Raw genomic sequence first — 13,713 nt, forward strand, 5'->3', positions numbered from 1 at the left:
CCTCCTAGATGATGTGGATCTGTGTAGCGTGCATCTAAATGTGATTTGATCTCTTAGGCACGTGTGGTTTTATATACAGAGGTCACCTTCTAGATAATGTGGATCTGTGTAGCGTGCATCTAAATGTGATTTCATCTCTTAGGCACGTGTGGTTTTAGATACAGAGGTCACCTCCTAAATAATGTGGATCTGTGTAGCGTGCATCTAAATGTGATTTGATCTCTTAGGCACGTGTGGTTTTAGACACAGAGGTCACCTCCTAGATAATGTGGATCTGTGTAGCGTGCATCTAAATGTGATTTGATCTCTTAGGCACGTGTGGTTTTAGACACAGAGGTCACCTCCTAGATAATGTGGATCTGTGTAGCGTGCATCTAAATGTGATTTCATCTCAAGGTGCTGTAAGTGGACGGTGCGCGTTGTTATTTTGTACACATTGGGAACGCACACACACGAACACCGCATTCCTCACTCGAAGCTGACACACACATGGACGTATGATCAACACGCACACGAACGCCACTTTTCTCACCAGCAGCTGACGCACGTTTACACACGCGCACACACGCGCACACACAAATGGTAAGTTTTTTTCACGTAAATGTTCCCTTCGTTTTTACACCCTACGGTGTGACATTGCTACGTTTTTGTCTTTTACGTATGCTCCCACGCTTGACTTGGTGGCCTTTCTGTCTGTGTTGGCCGCAGGCAAGACCGACAACAAGAGCCTGTTCGTAGGGGTTCTGCGCATGCTTCAAGAAGAACCGCTGCTGCACACGGAGAAAGTGTGGCAACAGCTGCTGCGCGAGATGGCAGAGCAGGGCCTCTGGAAGGCACGTGCGGCCGACCGCGAGTCGCGCACGCCAGTCGTGTCTGATGCCCCTACGGGCGCGGCGGCATCTCCCGCTCGGCCTCGTGGGATCGTGTCACGCGTCTGCTGAGAGCAAGGCGACGTTTGCGGGCACCCTGGAGCATCGTACGGCACAACGACGGGGGTTTTACGGCGCTCCGTTCTGCCGTCAGTTTGGCGCGTGTGAATTGGCACGCGCAGCGTTCGCGCCGTCTTAGACGCGCGCGAACGCTCAACGAGCGGCGTTTTAATGTTGCGCGATCCGTTCGATGCACGCGCAGTTCCCGTAGTGATCGTGCCCTGTTCGAATTAACGGCGGTGTTTTCCAACGACTCGTGCTGGTTTTAACCTGGCCGACGTTAATGCTTGGGGGGGGGGGGGGGGGGATAGCCCTCTTGTCGTGGAACGTGTGTGGGTGATGTTGGTTTTTATTTGTGTCCGGTGTGCAAATAACAGGAGATGTACATAGTGGCGTGTACGCCCGATGACCTCCGACCCCTAAATTCTGTGGTGGGAGTGGAGCCGGCGTCATTAGTGAGTCTCTACTCCCTCTTTCAGGTGGGTCGATGAGTTTGCGATGTGGCCGTAGAATGTTTCTGGTCATACCCCTGTCATTACCTCCCGTAGCCACCAGTCCCTTCACACTCACAACTGATACCCCTGTCATTACCTCCCATAGCCACCAGTCCCTTCACACTCATAACTGATACCCCTGTCATTATCTCCTGTAGCCACCAGTCCCTTCACACTCATAACTGATACCCCTGTCATTATCTCCTGTAGCCACCAGTCCTTTCACACTCACAACTTATACCACTGTCGTTACCTCCTGTAGCCACCAGTCCCTTCACACTCACAACTGATACCCCTGTCGTTACCTCCCGTAGCCACCAGTCCCTTCACACTCACAACGGATACCCCTGTCATTACCTCCCGTAGCCACCAGTCCCTTCACACTCACAGCTGACTCCCCCTGTCGTTACCTCCCGTAGCCACCAGTCCCTTCACACTCACAACTGATACCCCTGTCGTTACCTCCCGTAGCCACCAGTCCCTTCACACTCATAACTGATACCCCTGTCATTATCTCCTGTAGCCACCAGTCTCTTCACACTCACAACTGATACCACTGTCGTTACCTCCCGTAGCCACCAGTCCCTTCACACTCACAACTGATACCCCTGTCATTACCTCCCGTAGCCACCAGTCCCTTCACACTCATAACTGATACCCCTGTCATTATCTCCTGTAGCCACCAGTCCCTTCATACTCACAACTGATACCACTGTCGTTACCTCCTGTAGCCACCAGTCCCTTCACACTCACAACTGATACCCCTGCCATTACCTCCCGTAGCCACCAGTCCCTTCACACTCACAACTGATACCACTGTCGTTACCTCCTGTAGCCACCAGTCCCTTCACACTCACAACTGATACCCCTGCCATTACCTCCCGTAGCCACCAGTCCCTTCACACTCACAACTGATACCCCTGTCATTACCTCCCGTAGCCACCAGTCCCTTCACACTCACAACTGATACCCCTGTCATTACCTCCTGTAGCCATCAGTCCCTTCACACTCACAACTGATACCCCTGTCATTACCTCCCGTAGCCACCAGTCCCTTCACACTCACAACTGATACCCCTGTCATTACCTCCTGTAGCCACCAGTCCCTTCACACTCATAACTGATACCCCTGTCATTACCTCCCGTAGCCACCAGTCCCTTCACACTCACAACTGATACCCCTGTCATTACCTCCCGTAGCCACCAGTCCCTTCACACTCACAACTGATACCCCTGTCATTACCTCCTGTAGCCACCAGTCCCTTCACACTCACAACTGATACCCCTGTCATTACCTCCCGTAGCCACCAGTCCCTTCACACTCACAACTGATACCCCTGTCATTACCTCCTGTAGCCACCAGTCCCTTCACACTCACAACTGATACCCCTGTCATTACCTCCCGTAGCCACCAGTCCCTTCACACTCACAACTGATACCCCTGTCATTACCTCCTGTAGCCACCAGTCCCTTCACACTCATAACTGATACCCTTGTCATTACCTCCCGTAGCCACCAGTCCCTTCACACTCACAACTGATACCCCTGTCATTACCTCCCGTAGCCACCAGTCCCTTCACACTCACAACTGATACCCCTGTCATTACCTCCTGTAGCCACCAGTCCCTTCACACTCACAACTGATACCCCTGTCATTACCTCCTGTAGCCACCAGTCCCTTCACACTCATAACTGATACCCTTGTCATTACCTCCCGTAGCCACCAGTCCCTTCACACTCACAACTGATACCCCTGTCATTACCTCCTGTAGCCACCAGTCCCTTCACACTCACAACTGATACCCCTGTCATTACCTCCTGTAGCCACCAGTCCCTTCACACTCATAACTGATACCCTTGTCATTACCTCCCGTAGCCACCAGTCCCTTCACACTCACAACTGATACCCCTGTCATTACCTCCCGTAGCCACCAGTCCCTTCACACTCACAACTGATACCCCTGTCATTACCTCCTGTAGCCACCAGTCCCTTCACACTCATAACTGATACCCTTGTCATTACCTTCCGTGGCCACTAGTGCATTCGCACTGTAGGCTGACTCAACCTGTCGGTGATTGTTCATAAGGTCATGCAAAATAGTCAAAACCTTTTTTACCCTGAGCTGCATTACCATGTAGTCGTATGTCCTCATCAAAGTTAAGTTTAATACCATGATCAAGAATATTCATATGCGGTGGCTGTCATTATCAACGTTTCGACTCCAATCACCAGGATGTATTCTAAATTAATGTTCAGATACTGAGTGTGGCCAGTTCCCTGTCTTGGGCACAGTTCAAACAGCAGGGTATGGCCTCTCTGGTGATGCCTGTGCTCGAGGAAGGAGTTTCCCAGGTTCACGTGAACTTGTTATCATTCCAAGCCACCAAGCCTGTTCGATTTCCAACTACTGTGCTAATTTATTTTTTGATGCATCTGTTTTTTTTAACTCTTGGAACTCAAAGATAACACACAAATGTCTACAAGGGACAGACAAGATCGCATTTTTTAAAATCTTTTTTGGAAAAGTCAAATATACAGCAGCCTCTAACGCGTGCTTATTCTCTAATCGACGTTGTTCCCTCTCCCTGTCTCTCGGTGCATTCCAACGGATGTCTCGCTGTGATTTTTTGCGTAATTTCCAGCTTTTATTTTCCGGTGTTTTCCCAGTGGCTCTCTGCGTTTCTCATCCGTGTCTTATTAGGCGGTGATTGTGATCTAAGCAACCTGCCGGGTGGCTCAGTGGCAGAGCAAACGGCTCCCAGTTAGAGGGCTGTGAGTTCTAATCCTGGTTGGGAGTTCACTTCACCCATCATCATCACCCCTCAACCGTTTGATAACAAAGCAATCATCATCAGCTGTGAAAACCACAGCAAGAAAATTTGAAAAAAAAAAAATTCTTGCTGTGGTTTTCACACCTGATGATGATTGCTTTTGTGTTGCAGTCGAAACGTCGTGAGAATTTTATTTCGATTTAAAGCTTTCGTGACTGCAATGATTCATCTTCTTTGGTTCTTTCGGTAAAGTCACGTATTTTATTGTTTCCCTTCTACGTGGTGGTGACTTTACCGAAAGAACCAAGAATATGAATCTCTCTCTGCAGTCACGAAAGCTTTAAATCAAAACTTTAAAATGAGCAACCACTTTGTGAGGATGTCAGCGGCAGTTGGCGTGTGGATCGACTCGCCCTCCCACCGTAGAAACGCAGAGTTTACACCGCTGGCTAGGGCCGTGAAACAGCAGATGAGCACCGCTTCAACTAATTTGGGGTAGGCAAATCACTTTTGACTTAACCTAAGCGAGAACGGTTTCAAGGGAGGAGACCCGTGGTGAACTGGCGTGTGGAGGGCCCTCCCGTGTACTTTTTGACCAGTGTCCTCTTGCCACAGCTGCTGGCCCCGGGTCAAGAGAAGTGGATCGCCGTTTTGGTCACGTGGCTCCTCAGCCACGGCGCGAAGCCCGCCTCCATCGGCGCCAACCCCTTGCATGCCGCGATGATCCTCATCCTTCACAAGGGCATTGATGGTAAGTAGCAAGAAGTGCGCGGTGATTCTTCGAGGTGCGCAAGTGGGAAACGCGTAAGAGTGTGTGTTAACCCAGGGGTGCTATTGTATTGCACGTATGTTTAATTAATTTTGCGCCGTTTTGTGTGGTGGGTTCTGGAGACACTTTGGATAGGCAACTTCTTTATTACAGTACATAGTTCATAGTTCATTTATTTGGTATAGCCCTGTGAGCCATTCGGCTCTTGAATCGGGTGCAACCGCAACAAACAAAAAACATGAACAAGAAAACATCTTAAAGTGACTTTGTGTTGACTGTGCAAACAGAAAATACAGGAACAAAAATATCAAAATATTCCTGAAATATCACCGTACACCAACGCTGTGTGCAAAAATCCCAGTGGGATGCAAGTCAAATAACAACAACAACAACCACAAGACAACTAAGATTAAGGCCATCAGTCTAACTCCGCCACGTGGCGGTGAGCGGCCGTCTACGGGCAAACTGGCCGGCACGTCGGTTCGCCACCCGGGCCACGTCGCGGGCTCGGCGCCTGCTTAGCTCGCGAGAACCGACAGGGTCGGGAGGCGCGCCTCCGGGCGATTGGCGCAGAGAGCCGCGTTTCTCAGGAGCTGCTTATCGCTTTGCGCCGTGTTTTTTTTATCTGTCGCCAGACGAAGAGGGGCTGCGCGTCCTGAAGCTGCTCTTGGAGAAAGCCCCGAACGTCAACGCGAGGGACGCGGGCGGCAACTCCCTGCTGCACCTCGTCTTCTCTTCGCCGCCCTCGAAGCGCCACGACGAGATACTGCGCCTGCTCGCCGCGTGCCGCGTCGACGGCGCGTGCCGCGACAAGGCGGGGAGGCGCGCGTTCTGGGGCGTCGGGCCGAAAGACCCCCGCGTGCGGACGTGGAACAGCCTCGCCCGCGAGCAGAAAGGCGGCGGCGGCGGCGGCGGGAGCGGACGCGACGGCGGGAGACGCAGGCGCCCGCCGGAGCGCAGGAGGGCGGCCGGGCCCGAGGCGCTCGCCTCCGATCCCGTGGGCGAAACGGTCGAGGAGGCGGGGGAGGACGACGACGGCGACGACGACGGCGTGGAAAAAGTGGACGCCGCGAAGGAGGATGCGGTCAGTTTGGCCCGAGACGCCTTGGCCCGAGAAATCGAAGGGCTCATCGAGGAGTACGACCCCGCGGAGACGCGGGCGGCGAGATCCGCGGAGCCGGCGTCTCCCGCGCCGACGGCCGCCGAGCCGCCCCCGAGCGTCGCCGAACGCCAAGCCGGCGGCGGCGGCGGCGGCGGCCCTCCGGACGCGCCCGACGAAGCGGACGGTTTGTCCGACGGCGAAGACGCCCGCGACGATGACGGTGTCGGGGACGGCGGCGGCGACGACGACGGTGACGACGGCACGGTGGGCCCTGACTTCGAATCGCTGACCTGGGAGATCGAGTGCACTCGCGACGCCCTCAGAACCCTCAACGACAAGAGCCTCCCGCGCGCCGCGAGGAGGAATATCGTGAGGGTGATTTACTCGCTGGGCAACGGTGACTGGCACCTTCACCGCATCAAGAAAGTGAAAGGCGTCGCCGAGTCCAGCGAGATCAGGCTGTTTGAGGCCAGGGTAGACAGGGCCGCCAGGCTGCTTTGGGAATTGGCGATCGACTTTTCGCCACGTTGCAGTGCCAAGCCCGAGAAAATCACCGGCTCCGAAGAGTCTGCTTCGGGAGGAGAGACGACTGGAGAAGTCTACAGCGAGATCATCCGCATTTGGGACATTGTCCTTGATCACAAGCAACTCGACCACAGAATAAAGAGGATCATTTCCTCCTGCGACCGTGGGACGTCCTGCTCGCTCCGCCGCAAGCTGAAGGGCATCGAGCGAGCATCGTTCCCCTCGCAGCAGAACGTGCGGCGGAGGTACCCGCTGCTCTTCGTCAAGGCGGGCGGCTCCGCCGGTGCCCGGCCCGTGTCGGCGGAAGCCCGGGATTACTTTCCTCCGGCGAGCACGACGGAGAACGAGTACAACATCGAGAAGTTCCACACCTTCGGCACGACCGTGGCGCTCAACGTCCTGCGCTGCCCCGAGCAGATGATCGAATACCCGTTCCGCGTGGGAGAGCTGGAGCACGCGGTCATCAACCTGAACCCCACGCCCTCGGAAGCCATCATCCTCGTTGGCCGCTCGGGCACCGGCAAGACCACGTGCCTGATGTACCGGCTGTGGAACACGTTCGACAGGTATTGGCAGACGACCGCGCTCCGGGGAGAGCCGTGGATCCCGAAGGCCGCGCTTCCGCCGCCTCCGTTGCCGGACGACGCGGGAGTCGGGGAGGACGTTGCGTTTGACTGCCCCGTGAAGAACGGCTGTGTGGGTGATACCGGCCGAAAGGGAACGCGCGAGCCGGAACGAGAAGCTTGCCTCCATGCTTCAGAGCTTTTCGACGTCGACCGAGGAAATGATTTCTTGGAACCTGCGGCCGAGCTCGGTGCCGCACGGCTCGCAAGTCACCAGCCTGAGGGAGGTGCCGCTCCAATTTGTGAACATCTTCATCAGCTGTTTGTCACCAAGAACCACGTGCTGTCTCGAGAGGCGCAAAGGAACTTTGTGGAACTGTCCAAATCTACCGCCGGCACCCGGCACTACTCGCCCGTTGACATCAGCGGCGTGTACAGGCTCCAGGACGTCAAAGACGAGAACTTTCCGCTCTTCTTGAACTCGCGACAACTCCTCCTGCTGCTCGACGCGTCGCTCGCGAACCCGTTCTTTGCCAGGAACGGAGACGGGAGCTTAAAGGAAGCCGTCCGCGGGTGGTCCATGGACGACGACATTTTGGGCCTCGGCGACACAGAAGACGCGATGGAAGAGGATCCTGACGACGAGGAAGACCACCGGGCGGACATCGGCAAACTTCACGAATCCAAAAAAGAGGACCCCAGGAAGTTCGTGACGTACGAAGTGTTCACGAGCGACATCTGGCCCGCCATGGTGAAGGGGAAGAGCCCGTATAACCCTGCCACGGTGTGGATGGAGATCAAGTCTTTCGTAAAGGGCTCCGTGGAGGCCCTCCAGAGCCCCAACGGGGTCCTCGGTTTGGAGCACTACGAGGAGCTGGGCCGGAAGCGGGCGCCAAACTTCACCGGGGACCGTGGCGAGGTGCATCGGCTGTTCCGCGCCTACCAGCACGTCAAGTCCCAGAGGTGCTTCTTTGACGAGGAGGACCTGGTGTTCCACATCTACTCTCGCCTCTGCCGGCTCGAGGTCACGCCTTGGTCAATACATGAGCTCTACGGGGACGAGATCCAGGACTTCACGCAGGTGCAAAATCAACCGTGCCGGTGCACGCGTTAAGTCGGTCGGAATCGGAACGTTTATTTGCATTGGAGGAATCCGATGAGCTATGAAGCTAAATTTTGATTTAAAGCTTTCGTGACTGCAGGGATTCATATTCTTGGTTCTTTCGATAAAGTCACCACGTTGAAGGGAAACGATAAAATAATAAAAATAAAACCATCACGACGTTTCGACTGCAACACAAGCAATCATCATCAGGTGTGAAAACCACAGCAAGAAAATTTGAAAAAAGTGGCGTTTTTTTCTTAACGTCAGCACCACGCAGAGCAATTTGACAAGTTTGTTCAGATGGACGAGTCCATCTATGTTTGGAAAAGAGGAGGGGGGAGACGAAAATAATGGATGCGGTCTGAAAGCCACCGTAAGCGTGAACAATCAATTAAGACCCGAAATGAAAGGACTTTACCGAAAGAACCAAGAATATGAACTATAAAGCTCTTTTTTTTACAGATCTCCAGATCTCAGGGCACATTTGGAGATGTGTTCCTGATTTTTGGATGCATCTGAAAAATTATGAAAATTGGTACCTAGATAAGAATTTCGGACGAGATCAGAATTTACATCATTAGACCTCCTTTGCCAGTACCAAAATAAAATAATAGGGTTTTCCCCTTTTTTTTCTGGCAACAAAACTGAAACCTTTTTACAAGGATTAATGTTACTGCATTAACCACAATACCTGCAGTCAAAATGCAAACAAAAAACACACACTATGATAATATATGTGGAATTGTCCTTGAAACTGATTGGTCCACACCAAGGGACGAGCTTGATGATTCGCTACTGCCTTATTGCTGCGTGGTTAGCGAATCATCAAATAACACGTTATTTAAATGCGTGCCTACAAAGAGCAGCGTACTTCAATAGGGATTGCCATTGGTAGGGCTATTTTAATAAACAATGAATAATAAAGAGGAAGGACAAGTTCAAAGGCCTCGCATAATGCACATGCATAATGTACGTTGCCTCAGTAATCCCCCCCCCCCTCAATTGTGCAAGAGACCAGCTGCGTGGTCAACACATCTATGCCTCTATATAAGGAACGGAACAGTAAGACTTTTCCACAAATCTGGCTGTCGCCTGATGAAGCTAATTGTAATTACTGGCGAAACGTCACGGTACTCAGACTGTAAATGTTGTGGCTTGGCTCTCCAACGCACAACCGGTGTGCTGTACTAGTACACTACACTATACACTACATTATACACTACACTACTATACACTACATTATACACTACACTATACACTACTATACACTACACTATACACTACATTATACACTACACTACTATACATGACACTACACACTAGTGCTGTACTAGTGATGAATTGGCCACGTTCTGTTTACGTGACAATCCTTACTAGTTGGCTGTTTTGACGACACATTTATATATTTACGCGATTTAACCCAAAAACCTCTATTACGGATGATATTGGTCGCGAAAGCCTACGTGACGTGTTAAACTGCATTGCGCACGTGTGGATTCTTGTATTCCACCACGGTGACCCACAGAGCATTCACCGGGTCCATAACTAAATAGCAAGGTTAGGGAGGTGTACAGCACGCCATTAGTGAAAATAACCAGGAGCGACGGGCCAAAGTGTGAAGCAACACTTGGGAATCAAAAAGAGCAGAACAAACGTCTCCCACAAAATAAAAACGCTGAGATAGACCCTGGGCCGGGACATCCGGCTAGGACGTCGGGGGACTGACGGGCGAGACTAACGGCGGAGTAGAGGTTCCAAGGAAGGAGAAAGCGGTGTAGACAGACGACGCGATTCGGAGAAGCGACGGCGAAGAGCCGCCGACACCGCCGGGAGGTGTTTGCCCAGCAGCGGGAGGACGTTGACGGTGGAGAGACGACGGCAAAGTAGGTGCCGACTGACCGAGCGCCGTCACCTGCGACCGCCGCCCCCCCTTCGCCCCCTCCACCCACCACCACTCCACCGTGTCCCGTGCGCAGGCCGAGCTGGCGTTGCTCATGCGCTGCTGCGCCGACCCCAACGCCATGTTCCTCACGGGGGACACGGCCCAGAGCATCGTGCGCGGCGTGGCGTTCCGTTTCAGCGAGCTGCGTTCGCTCTTCCACTTCGCCAGCCTCCCGCCAAGCGGCGGCGGCGGCGCGGCGCGTCGCTCGCGCATCGACGTGCGCAAGCCCAAGCGTCTGTACGAGCTCTGCCAGAACTACCGCTCGCACTCGGGTGAGCGCCCGCGAACACGTGCAGGCCTGCGCCTGGGCGGGGGGGGGGGGGGCAGGCGGGTGGCACGCCGAGCCGCCGTCGCTGCCACCGAGGTCCGGGTCTGCGGATGTCCCCGGCGCGAGGTACGCGCCCTTGCGTTGGGGGGGGCGTCCGCCCGTGTTCGGTGACTCTCCTTGGCTCCGTGTGGCAGAGTCGGCTTGAGCGAGCTGGTTGGACTCGGGCTCTGAACCGGCATCTAATGAATCCGCTGTGGTTATTGGGGAAGGGCCCTTTTTTGCCGTACACCGCCGCCCTTCCGTGAATGCAGCCGGGAGCAAAACTAGTCGGGCTCATTGAACGGTGAAGCCTGCAGCAGATAGTTTAACATGGAGGCTTTTCGCAACCATTATTAGATTGCGTAAATGTGAAAATGCGTCATTAAACCCACCACCACCCAACACAGCAAATTGGTAAGGTTTGTCACGTAATCAAAACGTGCCAATTAGTTACTGCTGCTGAGTATCGCCGGTTCTCGTAATGCTATTAAAAACGCGACAACCTCGGCGCAAAGTCAAGCCGCGCCTTCTTCTCAGGTCGGGACCACGAGTTTAAACACTTGGTCCGTTAACACGCGGCCTCCGCACGATCCCCCCCCCCCACGTAACCACCGCCGGTCCTTCCTCTCCCACGTGCCCCCCGCGTCCCTTCGCGCCAGGCATCCTGGCGTTCGCCTCCAGCGTCGTGGACCTGCTCCAGCACTTCTTCCCCGAGTCGCTGGACTGGCTGCCACGGGACCAGGGGCTGTTCGCGGGGCCGCTGCCCGTCCTGCTCGACTCGTGCAGCTCCGAGGACCTGGCCATCCTGCTGCGAGGCCACCAGCGCCGCGCCCAGCCCATAGAGTTCGGGGCGCACCAGGTTTGTTTGCCATTGGGCGGCGGAGGTCGGCTTTGTTTTTTTTGTCATCTGTAATCCGTGTACAACCTGGTGGAAACCGGTATGAAACCGGTATAAAGCGGTCTGAACCGGTTTTCGGCACGTGTAGATATCTGCAGCAGTAAACGTAACCTTTTAAACTCGGCAACGAAGGGAGCTGCCTGCCGCAGTGGGTGTCATAGGCAGCACGCTGGACTTGCAATCCAGCGGTCGTTGATTCCGGGGCACAGCAGCTGCAACAATGGAGCAGGTTTTTCAAATCCCTCCCCTCCCCCACTATCCACTCTGCAATATACACGGGCGCACCGCAGTCGACTGGCAGGTTACGCGTGGTGGGATCAAGTGAGGGTACGCCTCCTCCTTCCAAGACGTTAGCTTAGGAGACAATGCCAGATACCCTCTATTGGAAGCCCTTCTTCCGGAAGTGGCATGAGCAATAAATCAATTGCAGGGCTTGCCCCTCTATCTCTTTTCGACCCAGTAACTAGGACAAATGTAACCGAGGGGTGATCTAGGCCGCCGTGAGGTTTGTACGTCCGCGTGTGCGCCAATCGGTGCATTCGTTACTTAAAAGTTCCACTGGAATCGGTTGCCGTTTCCTAGACTTTCATAACCGGTAATCGTTGCTCAAGCCGGTTATCGGATCAGTTACCAGTTAGCAACAGCGGTTTGTACGTGTCTTAGCTTTCCACTCGCGTACGAAGCGCATGGCACCCTCGTTTGAGAAATGGGCCCGAACGATTTGTTACCGAGATACCTCTGGATGTAACGTACGTTGAACTTCTTTCGCCTCCGTACGTAACCAACCGTGCTAGTGTTCAGATGTAGCCTCGCAGTTCCAAGCCGAGCCCGTACTCGAGCGTAAGGAGTGCTCGGTGCAGGTTAGGGCTCGTCTACACGTAGCGCATTGTTATCGTCTGCTTGTGAGTGTGCACGTATGCCCCCTTACACGCGAGTCATTACACAGGTAAACACGCATGGTGTAGTGGATATCAGCCGGAAACCTGGGTTCCATTACTGGTCGATTCAGCCTTAAAGGACCATCTTGTGCGGCGTGTAAACTTCAGCGCTCGGGAAACAAAGGCGGCCGGACGTGGTGCTGGCCACCACCACCACCCCCCTCGTGCTCAGCAGAGCCACTCGCCCCAATAGTCTTGCGTGGTGCCGCTACAGGGGGTACCTTTGCCTCTTGCGCGCGACAGGTGATCCTGGTTTGTAATGAGAAAGCCAAGGAGCAGCTCCCAGAGGAGCTGAGCCTGGGCCTGGTGCTCACCGTCTACGAGGCCAAGGGGCTGGAGTTTGACGACGTTCTCCTCTACAACTTCTTCTCCGACTCGGAGGCGAGCTTCCCCCCCCCCCACGGCCTCCGCTTGGTGCCCGTTGCACGTGTCCCCGATATTGCCACCTTTCCCTCCTTGTCAGGGGACTCCTCGGTGCGGCCATCATGCCCTGGCGGCACGTCTTCGCCCTCCTTCTGGTCACGCCGGCTCAACTCTTTCCGCTCGTCTCGTTCTCTCGCTCGTGCGTCTGGCGTGCGCGCGTCCCCGCCGACCCTCCTCGCTCCGGTCGCGTTCTTTACGCCCGCGGGGGGGGCCGTGCGCAGGCAACCAAGGAGTGGCGGGTGGTGAACTCGTACGAGGCGCCTGCCCGCAGCGACGACGCCGGCACCGTGCCCTCGCCGCGGCCGCTGGAGGAGACGTTGCTGGAGGAGGAGGTGCTGCTGCCCGGCTCCCGCCCTCTCAACTTTGACCCCATTGCCCACAAGGTCGGCTCCTCGCTAACGGTCGCTCGCTTGTCTGGCCAGCTATCGCTGCACAACACAAAGCAAGCGGACGATACCTCTCCTTCGTTGATATTTTAAAGATGTTTTTTTTACATAATTAAAAATAAGAAAAGGTTTTAACCCTTTCTGGGAAATTAAACAGGAGGTTTAAAAATAGAAACATTTTGCAAGGCATCAAGTCTGCATTAACCACCACACACAGTACTTGTGGCAAATCATGCCAGGCAAGGCCCACTGAGCTACACAGCTCTTTTTCAGAAGTGGCCTGGCCACAAATCATAGCTCAGTGAATTAACTTATGATGTGGATTTCATTTTTCCTCAGCCAAATACTCCAAATGCATGTTTCTAAATGTGGAAACGGAGAGAAATCCACGTGCCCACGGGGGAGAAACAGGCAAACTCCAAATACACAGGTGCCAGGCTTGGGGATGGAACCAGTGACCTTCTCTGTACCACGCGAGATAGTTAACATCTCGCCACTGTGGCACCCGCACATCCCTGTCCTCCACGTGAAAGCACTTCTCACATTCCTCGTCACGCAACG

At 54.3% G+C, this 13,713-nt stretch overlaps 1 protein-coding gene across 1 annotated transcript in view; it reads left to right on the plus strand.

Moving 5' to 3' along the window:
• Window positions 1-13,713, plus strand: part of LOC142908977 (TPR and ankyrin repeat-containing protein 1-like) — a 37,698-nt gene that overhangs the window by 6,100 nt on the left and 17,885 nt on the right. Inside the window, exons 5-12 of the mRNA XM_076059663.1 lie at window positions 709-833; window positions 1,307-1,408; window positions 4,810-4,945; window positions 5,599-8,234; window positions 10,235-10,472; window positions 11,167-11,366; window positions 12,587-12,817; window positions 12,988-13,149. Coding sequence (XP_075915778.1) covers window positions 709-833; window positions 1,307-1,408; window positions 4,810-4,945; window positions 5,599-8,234; window positions 10,235-10,472; window positions 11,167-11,366; window positions 12,587-12,817; window positions 12,988-13,149 — 3,830 coding nt within the window. The remainder of the gene's footprint in view (window positions 1-708; window positions 834-1,306; window positions 1,409-4,809; window positions 4,946-5,598; window positions 8,235-10,234; window positions 10,473-11,166; window positions 11,367-12,586; window positions 12,818-12,987; window positions 13,150-13,713) is intronic.

Source organism: Petromyzon marinus, unplaced genomic scaffold, assembly GCF_048934315.1.
Source record: "Petromyzon marinus isolate PM22_M1 ecotype Great Lakes invasive population unplaced genomic scaffold, UKy_Petmar_22M1.pri1.0 PM_G_Scaffold_11, whole genome shotgun sequence".
Taxonomy (NCBI): Eukaryota; Metazoa; Chordata; class Hyperoartia; order Petromyzontiformes; family Petromyzontidae; genus Petromyzon; species Petromyzon marinus.